At 31.8% G+C, this 10,677-nt stretch overlaps 1 protein-coding gene across 1 annotated transcript; it reads left to right on the top strand.

Moving 5' to 3' along the window:
• The first annotated feature begins 3,694 nt into the window (after window positions 1-3,694).
• On the top strand, window positions 3,695-6,922 carry LOC142532042 (ER membrane protein complex subunit 8/9 homolog). The gene is made up of 5 exons (XM_075638354.1): window positions 3,695-4,035; window positions 4,110-4,256; window positions 4,354-4,413; window positions 6,472-6,638; window positions 6,717-6,922. Exons 1-5 carry the CDS (start codon window positions 3,829-3,831, stop codon window positions 6,745-6,747), a joined length of 612 nt encoding a protein of 203 aa, XP_075494469.1. The 5' UTR covers window positions 3,695-3,828; the 3' UTR covers window positions 6,748-6,922.
• The last annotated feature ends 3,755 nt before the right edge of the window (window positions 6,923-10,677 follow it).

The raw sequence follows: 10,677 nt of genomic DNA, 5'->3' as shown, positions 1-10,677 counted from the left end.
TTTACATGCAGTTGAATTATGTTTTCTTATTTTTGGACCTTACAGGAAAACTCACCGTGGTGGCTCGTGGAGTCGTGAGCAGGGGTAGACACGGTGGTGGCTCGTGGTTGTAGTGTGGGTGACGTCCTATGGGATAGCAAATGGAGTGGACAACGACAATATACCGAGTCTCAACAGATAGAGAAATGGCCGATCATGGTTGTGATGGGCGTTGGTGAGTGTAGGTGAAAGGTTGATTGACAGTTTGTTCAAGAATTTTCTGAAATTAGTGTTCAAGAAAAGGAATTTGGGGATTTGAATGTGATAGTCCAAAAAGTTGGAAGAAATCCAGATTTTTCGAAGTTTTGAAAATGCATAGTTTTTGGAGAAAGTTTGGGGAAGAAATAGAGGATGGTAAAAAATATTGGATTTGAATTTATTTGTGGGACCACTTGTAGAATTAAGCTTTCTTTAAACACGCTAATGGACCAATTCTCTAAAAAGTTGTTGTTGGCCAAATGGTTATTAAACGGAAAATTAAAACGAGTTGAGTTGGAAAAATACTTAGATACAAATATTTTTGCCCATGATTTAAAGATTGTGGGGACATTCGTTTGTGATAAAAATAAAATTAGCCCAATATTTGAAAATCTCAAACCCAAGAAGGAATTTTTGGTTGACAGGATTACACATGAAAAGCTTACCGATGAATGAAAAATTAGATAACTAGTAAGCAGTGAAGATCGTGAGCAGAATCGTGGATAATTACAGGAATGGGGAAAACTTCCAAAAATCTGAATAAAAAGAAAAATTATCGGCAAAAAACTCAAGACATCATTCAACAATAGCAGATATGCAAATTTTAGTCAATCTGTTTCTAACATTTTCTCATATTTCTAGTTTAGTTTCTAACATTTTCTTATCAACTTTGTTTAGTTTTTATGTTTATTTTTATATCAACTTTGTTTAGTTTTTATGTTTAATTTTATTTTTCTTGGTTTTGTAAATACATAAATCATGTCTAGTTAATTGTGTTTCATTTTCAATTTCGACATATTTTTTCATTTCAATGTATTGTCTTTAGTATATATTAGCTTAGGAGATTGGAATTAACAATCTAATTAAGAACTCATTGTCGTTTGATTTTTAAAAGTAAGATTTTTACTATTTTTTCAATACCCACATCACAAAAATTATAATAACAAATTTAAAATTTTCCCAATATTCAGCTTGAAATGGCCAATTTTTTTACACGCTTATGCAGATCACAAATCTGACAGCGGAAAATTAAATCAAACATATATATGCTTTCTTATAAAGATCCATCGTTATGGTTTTTAGTCATGATACTTTTCGAGAGTGCCACGTAATTCATTAGCATGATATCACATGATTATGTTTTTTTTTTTTTATTTATTTATTTATTTATTATTTTTTTTTTTATATCACATGATTATGTGAGCACTGCGCACGCAGATGTCTTCATCACTATGTTGTTTAGTGATCTCCTTGATATCTAGAATCATTCTTTGGTTGTTCATTTTATTAGTGTCACGTCAACACCATTTCGAAAAAACTAAAATTTTATGACCAAAATCGTAAAAAAGATATATATAATTATTCGAGTATTTCATTAGATTATTTAAATCAGTCAATTTTATATTTAAAATATTGATTAATTTAATTCGATTTTTATTATTTTTGTATAATAAGAATAGACGTGACAAAATAAATAACTGACAATGAGAGAATCATTTTCTACGTATGTCAGGATTTATTTTACGAGTAGGTATTTCGTAAGACGATTTTACATATCTTTATTCGTTAGATGAGTCAACTCTGCCCATATCTATATATATAAAAGCAGAGTTGTTGCTAAATTTTGTAAGTTCCCGCCTAAATGACATTCATTATGGGAATTATAAACCAATTCAAATTGTTATTCAAAATTTAAATATGAATTCTAAAAATTTGAAATATGTTTCAAAAATTGTGCTCCGCTGAAATTATTTTATTAATTTAAAATTAATGACACATATATATAGTTGTAAGGTTATTATAATTGAAAATTTTCATCTATATTTTAGATGAACTAATTTTTAATTTGATTTTATTTTTGAGATCTAATATATTTATTTCAATGATAGTATAAAATATTTTTTCTCTACAATATATTAACTTTAATATTAGACCAACAATTCTCGAATTATTATAGATGATTAAAAAATAATCGTATGTTAATTTAATATAAACTACCATTTTTATTTTTTTTATTCATGCAAAATAATGTAAATAAGGAAAAATTGTTAATTAACATATTTAGAATTAAAATATATGTATGGAATTTGACATACTCAACAAGCAAATTTTGTTAGTTAAATTACTTCAAGGCCAAAATTGATTATGGAGTTGTTTGTAGGCTATTGTTAATAATCCATATTAAATAAAGTTATATTAAATGCCAATTATTATTATTTTTACACTTGAATATATTTATCTTGTGAGTTATCATTATAAATATTTCTTTTAGAATTAGTTCCATTTATTTTAATTATTTTTTTTTGTAAATATTTAAACAAAAAATATGGATTTGAGAGCGATAGTATCTCAACAATTTAGTTTTCATGGTTCAGTCAAGATGATGATTCCAACATCAATATATACGTTAAATGATATTACAAATTGTATGATTTCTTTTAATTAAATAAAGTACTTTATCTCCAACATAGATTATTCTCTTAGATTATGCAATGACACTAGATTGATCATGACAAGGCTTGGAAACCATGTTTTGGAAGGAAAAATTCTTACTGGAAGTAACGCAAGTCATAAAGTGTTTATTCCAAGAATATCATTGACGCCTTCTGATCTAAGGCTTCCTTTTAAATTTCAACAAAGACAGTCCAATATTCTTTGATTGTATCATATGCAATGATAATCAACAAAAGTAAGGGGCAATCATTGTCTCATTTAGGACTTTTTTTAAGAACCCTGTTTTTAATCATGGTCAATTGTTCGTTGCTATATCCAGAGTTATGAATCCTAAGAGTCTAAAAATTTTTATATGTGATAGTGATAGCGGCCCGAAAAATTCAACGACAAACGTTATATTTAAGGAAGTTTTTCAAAATTTGTAATTTCTTTTTGTTTTCTAATTGTATGATCTATAATCCATTTAGTTTATATGTATTTTAATTTAAATTATTTATTTAAATTAAAACCACATTAAAAGTTTGTATCATATTTATCAAATTATTTTGTTACAATTATTATTTTCTACATAGTACATAAATTTATATGTGAATATAATATAATTGATAAACACATTATGTCATTCATTGTCTAATACAAGCGTCATATTAATTTTCAGCCGAAATACAAAAATGACTCTTTTATTCAGTATTTCATTGTTAAGATCTATATGTATATGAAAACAATAAATATTTCACTTTGATAAAAAGTCACGTTATAGAGAAAGTAAACAAATTATCATACATTCTAATTGTAATAATCTATTAGATAAAATAGTAAAAAACTAGATTACAATAAAAAGTAACATTTTTTTATGAATGACTTAAATAGAAGATCCACAAAATTGATCAATGAAACCGATTTAATGTATTTGGCTAGCTTGATAATATTTGTATTGGTTTGAAAGGTTAATCTAGTTGCAAATTGCAATGAAATACATTTATCAGATTATTTTCCTAATCAAATTTATGTTACTCCAAAGAAACCTAATTTTTACGGAAAAAGAATACAAAAAAAGGAGTGAGCGGAGTAGGACGCTTCGCCACTGTTAATTGCTCGATTTTCGTTGGGTTACTCTCAGCTCGGAAACTGTGAATCATGGGAGGCGAGTCACCGTATGAGATCCACCAGATCGCCTACATTAAGCTGGTCCTCCATGCCCTAAAACACCGTACCTCCGCAGTCAACGCCGTCCTTATCGGGCGCTCCGCCGCCTTCGGGAATTCCGTCGAGATCATCGATTCAGTCCCGCTTTTCCACTCACAGATCGGCCTCCTTCCTCCGCTCGAAATCGCCCTTACCATGGTCAGCTGTTGAATTTAAAAGTGATTACTGAAATTTAGTTTAGGGTAACAATATTTTGTATGTGAATTAGATAGATAGAGGAGTATTATGGAGAAAAAGGCTTGGGTATTGTGGGATATTTTCATGCTAATGAGAGGTTCAATGATTTTGAGCTCGCTGGTGTGGCAAAGAATATCGGAGATCACATCACCAGATATTTTCCTCAGGCTGCTCTACTTTTGGTGGGTTTTATACTGACATAAAAGTTGCTCATAGGTCAAAGCTTTTTTTTTTTGTTTACTGATGAAGATTGATGCTGTAAACTTTGTGAATTTTCAGTTGGATAATAAAAAACTTGAGGCTTTACCGCAGGGAAAGGATCGAAGTCCCGTGATGCAGGTGTTTTTTTGTGTCAAATTTCGAACTGTACACTTGTTTTGTTCCGTCGGACAGATGTATTGATTTAGGTTACCAAATTAGATAGAGTGGACTATTCTATTTTATGATCATTTTGGTACTGAGAAATTACTTATGACCAAAAAGTAATGTCTGAACCATAATTTACCATTATTTGAATCGTAAGATTCGATAATGGATAAATCTTTAACTCTTGTTCTGCATACACTGAATATTTCTTAGTTATTCGGATGAAACCTAACTTACCAGAGAAGATCTTTCAAAAAATCATTTAAATTATAAAGAAAGAGGCCCTTACATCGTGCTTATCCTTTGGAGACCAAGTAACCTAAAATAGATGGTGATTTTAGTATCTAATAATGTTTGTGTTTGTAGTAGTTGCAACAAAATGACTTCTTTAGTCTGCCATTCCATTGGAATATGCATTAATAATGTTCTTTTGCTTGACGAATTTATAAGGAGATACAAAATTTTGCAAATAAGACAAACCTATGTATAATATATAATGTCAGGGTATGGAGGGGAGTACGTTGGCCTTGTCTTCAAGATGTTTATGTACAAATGTTATCTACCTTGATTAGTCTGGTCTCACAAAGTGCCAGTTTGGATATAGGAGTCATATTTCAGAAAAGCATTTTATTAAGCTCGAGTTTTTAATTTATTTTATTTTATTTTTTAAAAAAGAAACAGTTTTAATGTTTGGATGCAATATTCAAATATAGTTTTTTCATTTATTTTTCAAAGAAAAGCTCAATGAAAATCCCTGAAACTCCCTGAAACTACTTTTTCTGACTTCTGAAAAAGTTGTTTTCTAAAAAAGTAGTTTCAAAGAGCTATGTCCAATTTTTTTTTTCAAGTGATAGTTAAAAAATGCTTGCCATAAAAGCGCTTGTCCATCCAAACAGTCTCTCCATATATGTGCTGTTTGAGTTTTCTTTGACGGATAGCCTTGTTAAGTTTTTGTAATATCTGATTATACCATTCACATCCATCTAATTTATTCACTGCGATATCAATAGACAAGTTTGAGGTTTATTGAACAGACTTGTAGATTTATCAAAAAGTTTATCAAAAAGTGGCACCATATGATGCAGCCGATCCAAGGTGGCATTTGACCTTAAGCTGACAAGTCATCTCATATCTTTTAGCAATCCCAAACATGTTTGAATTTAATTTTTGGTTAATTTAGAGCTGTTTTGGCTGAGCTTATCTTTGACATCTAATAAGTTGTCAAACAACTTAGAATTTGTTTTGAATAGTTTTAACTTAGCCAACTAGGCTCTTAGACAAGAATATCTTCTTGATATGATTTTATTATTCTTGGACAAATTGTGTTAAATTTTTTATATTTTTATCCAAAACTAGTTCAACTAATTAGCATGGGCATGTTCCTACTTTAGTTTTGATATTTTGAAAAAGGATTATATAATCGATATGCTGATAGACAAGTACAGTTCTGCTAGGACATGTTGCATGAAATTTTTTAGTGTGTTTTTTCATCTTAATTAATATTTTAAATGAACAATGTGCTTGTGTTGGAAAAAGTTTGAGAGTGGTGAGTAAATTATTGTTTCAATGACTTTCAGTCTCTTGGCTTTCATTATGGTTCTTCCACCAAGTTTTTTGTTAATCTAGTTGATGTATGTCGACAGTGTTGTCATTGGTGATTCTATCCAATCAATGAAAAATTCACCATGAGAGGAAATTGGAGTTAATCCTTTTGAATTTATGTGTCGTTAACGTTTTTGTGTTTTTCTTTCACTCTTCGCATGAAGCTGCACTAACAATTTTCAACTACTCTATTTAATCTTTTGTGGTGATATAGTTTACAGTACGTCGACCTAATGTTGTCACATTGGTGATTCTATATGTTGATGAAATATTCACCATGAGCAAGGAAATTGTTTTGTGTGTCGTCGATGTGTATGTGTTTTTCTTTACTCCTTTCTTGAAGCTGCTTCGGCTTATTTATATTGCAACCCACCCAAACATACTCCTTAGAGTTTGTTCAATTATCGTGTCTCTTTCAATCTTCCTTAGCTCTACTCGAAGGATGCATCTAAAAATTGGAAGCTAGCTGGGCTAGATGGAAGCAATCACCTTACTCTCAAGGAACCATCAGCAAACATTGTCCTTTTGGATTACATCTCTTCCGAGAAATGGAAGGACATTATCGACTTTGACGATCACCTGGATGATATCAGCAAGTAAGAATCATTTACTACTCACCTCTGTTCACCATCTATTTGAAAATATGGAACTTAACGCCTTCGATTTTTCGACAGGGATTGGTTGAATCCAGACCTTTATAAATGAGGTCTTCGATTTTAAGTATTTTCACTTGGACCCGATGAGCGGTGTCTACTTCTCATTATTTACCTGGTTCCTGCTACTGAGCTTTTGGCAAGTTTTAATATAAGTAAAATTTTGGACTTTGTACTCGTATTATATCTGTTTTTGTTTCCATTCCTGAAAGTAATCATTTTAGCCATTTTACATTGTTTTGGGAATCTGTTCCTACGGTTTTTATTTTATTCGGCTTTCATCTCGACAAAGAAAACCGGTTTTTGGAAAATAATAATATCATAATGTATATCTGTAATAATATTTGCTTCGAATTTAGATATGAGAATTGTGGATGTTTTAGACTTGAGAAAAAAGAGTATTAATCTATAAAGGCTCGGTCCTTTCTTTGGACTTGAGGATTTCATTAAATATTTATTTTGGGAAAAGAATACTTTGAGCATTAAAATTATATAAGTGTTAAAAGTAAAAATTTACGGTAAAAACTAAAAATCTCAAACTTTCAAAATATATCAAATTATATTTTTTATAAAATTTTCTCTTTGCTCAATTATGATGTAGAACTCGATAAATCAGAATATGTATAAGCTATGCATAATTACTATTATTTAAATTAAAAATGATTTTTTTTTAATTTTTATGGAGTGTTTTTTGTTAAGTCATGATCATTTATTTTAAATCGCAGAAGTTTAGTTTTATTTTTTCGGTTAAATACGCGAGGTCGGACTGAAGTTGGAGTATTGAGATAAAATTTAATAATAAGAAAATATTCCTAAATTTAATTTAAGCCAAAGAATAATTTATTTTAATGAAAAAGAATGTTTAATGATTTATTTAATTAATTGGAGTTAAGTAGTAAATAAGTTCTTTTATGTCCAATAATTAATTAAAAGCCTAAATTAAAGTGTGTAACCAATTGGGATAAATTAATCTAGGCCTATTTTATTTAAGAAATTGTAACTTAACATGTTAGTAATTTATTTTAAGACTTAGCCATGCATGCAAGAAAATTATTATCCTAACTTAATTTATTAATTCACTAAAATACTTAATGAGTGTATAAAACTTTAAGAATTTAAAATGCAAGATTAAGCAATATTTTTACCTTGCTTTAGACACCACAATCTCGGCCATCACCTCCCCCTAAACCTCCCTCAATCCAACAATAGCACACCGCATTCCATATCTCACTAGCAACTAGGATGGAATGATTTGATTTGCCATTCAATCTCCTCATTTAATTAGTAACCTTCCCCCTCCATTACCTAGTCATTCTCCCTCACTCTCATTTGAAAAATTCCAGAGAGAATAGTAGCAAGAAATCGTGAGTTGCATCAAGAAGAATAAGAGAGAAAAGTAAGAAGCAAAACTCCGTCTCCGCCGCGCTGTGTTCGTCGTATCGTTTGTTTTATTCAAAACCAAAATTTTCAGGCATGTTTATATGTTTTTTTTCTCTTCAATCAAGTCCTATAAATATTTTAAAACACTATATGTTCATGATTCATGGAGCAAAAACCGAAACATGACGGCAATTTTTACAAAACCTGCACAGATTTTTCTCGGCCACTTCCTTCATGCCTCACGGTTTTGATTGTTTTTGTGTTTTCAGGAGGTTGGCTCGATTCCAGGCACTCAAGGATGCATCTAGGCATGTGCTAGGGTGTTTTGGAGTCATGTTGGTCCATTGGTTTAAGGCCATGAACTCAGGAATCAAGACTTGACAACAACTTTCCCATAGTTGCAAGTTGAGGCTCGATTTGTGCTTGGGTTGTCTAAGTTGAAGGTTCGGATCATGATTGGTCTAAGGCCTGTAACCATGGTTAGAACCCTTCCTTAGCATGTCTAGGACGTGACCAAGATGACCCTTCGAGGCTTGGTTCATGGTCCAATCGATTTTTAAACAAAACACACACATGTCCCTCGGTTTCATTTTTCTGTTTTGGGTGTGTGAGTTTCGGCCTTGGGGATGTTGGGTGGATTGTGGTTGGCTTCTAGCCCATAGCCATGGTTCATATAACACTTCATCATGTCTAGATTGAGCCATGGTCGATCATATGACCACTAGAACGACACAAGACAGCAAGCGATCTACACCATCGCATAGTACAGAATTTGTTTGGTGTTCTCGGTTTCAAGCTTTAGTTGTCCTAGGTGTTTGCTGGAGTTGTGGTTGTCCAAGTGCCCTTAGCCATGGTTCAAGCCACCCCTTAGGATGCTGGGAAGAGACTTTGGTCGGTGGTTCATGCCCCAATGGCCATTAGTTCTTAAACCACGCAAAGGAAGCGCAGCTGCTGCCACTGTAATATGACAGCAACTTGTCTTCGGTTCAGAGGTCATGTTCGAGTCGGATTTTAGCCTATGGCCTTGGACTGGACAATACCTCAATGAGTTAGGAAGGTCATGTTTTGGGCCGTTCGTGATTTGGTTAAGTTTAGAGGTCGTACGAGAATTTACGGTGCAATGTGCCAAAGTGACTCTCGAAAGAGCGTGTTACGATTTTGGCTTCCATTCACCATTTTCGTGCATTTTTCAGTTATTTTGACTATTATTTCATCATGTTACGTGTATTTTAATCATGACTAAACGATGGTTCGATGTTGGTTCGGGTTGGTACGGAGTCATGGTTGGAATATTAGTTTGTTGGTCGCGTTTGTCTTGTTTTTTGGTTCGGATGTTAAGTTTTGTCAAGTTAAGATTATTTGCATGTTTCTCATGTTAGAATTAGGTCGCTGCGAGTCTGGGAACGATCCAACTTACTAGATAAAAACATGATTATAATTATATTACGTGCATAAAATATAAAATGTTTATTTTTGAGATATATGCGATATGTCTTGTGGCCACCTTATGCTTATAGGATTGCTTCACCCGGTGACTTACGACCGGTTTACGATTATGTATGGGTATGGATATCCAGTCCAAGGGCTGTGATGATCTCTATCGCCCAGTATATAGTGGTTTAGTCTGATCAGACGTTCATGTTATGTTATGGGCCACTTGTGTAGAAACATTATCTCTACTAGAAAAATTACGATATGATAATTTATGACAGGGCTCTATCGAGCAAACCTTTTACGTACGATTTTCAGATATGCATGTATTTATAATTACTCATGACATGATTTTCACCTTACGCTTTATGATACGATATTTTTACGTTACACAAAATTTTATAATGTATTTACTTGTTATTCACGATATATGCATGCTGAGTCTTTAGAGTCACTAGACTTGATTGTTGTATGTACTGATGAGGTCGAGACTGAGGGCGGGGACCAGTGAGCTAGCTTGGGTCAGCAGTAGTAGGAACTCGAGGACCTCATGCTTTCAGTTTATTCACTATTTTATGCTCAAACCCAGTTTTAATAGGTTGAATGATTTTTAAGCTGTTGTTTCGAAACATATTATTTACTTCCGCTGTTATTTTAAAGTTAAATCCATTTACAGTTTATTTTATGAATGAGACATGTTATTTATTTAAAGAGAAAAATTTTAAATAATTCTGCAAAATTATGAATGTGAAATACGGGCCTCTACATATGATTTTCTTCACACATTGAGTGACATATTTATAAAATTTTTTTTGAAATAATCCAAAAATAAATACATCATTAAATACATCATCACACACTAATTTTAAATTTTTACAACTCTTATTTTCAACATTCAACATTCTTAATTTCAACATTCAAATATTTCAACTCATATTTTTCAACACTCCCCCTTGTGATGATGATCATGATACAATGATTGTCTTCATTACGTGTTTTGTACTGCCTCATTAAAAACCTTACTAGAAAAAACCATTGGGATAAAAACCATAGTAAGGAAAAAAAAGTGCAGTCACGTAAACTCCCTCTCATGTTAACACAAACGATTCTTCACAAATTTCGTAGATTGCGCATCCAATGTTATATATATGCTTTCTGAATATTGTTGTAG

This window comes from Primulina tabacum, chromosome 2 (assembly GCF_025594145.1).
Source record: "Primulina tabacum isolate GXHZ01 chromosome 2, ASM2559414v2, whole genome shotgun sequence".
Classification (NCBI taxonomy): domain Eukaryota; kingdom Viridiplantae; phylum Streptophyta; class Magnoliopsida; order Lamiales; family Gesneriaceae; genus Primulina; species Primulina tabacum.
This window is presented reverse-complemented; position numbering and strand designations above follow the sequence as displayed.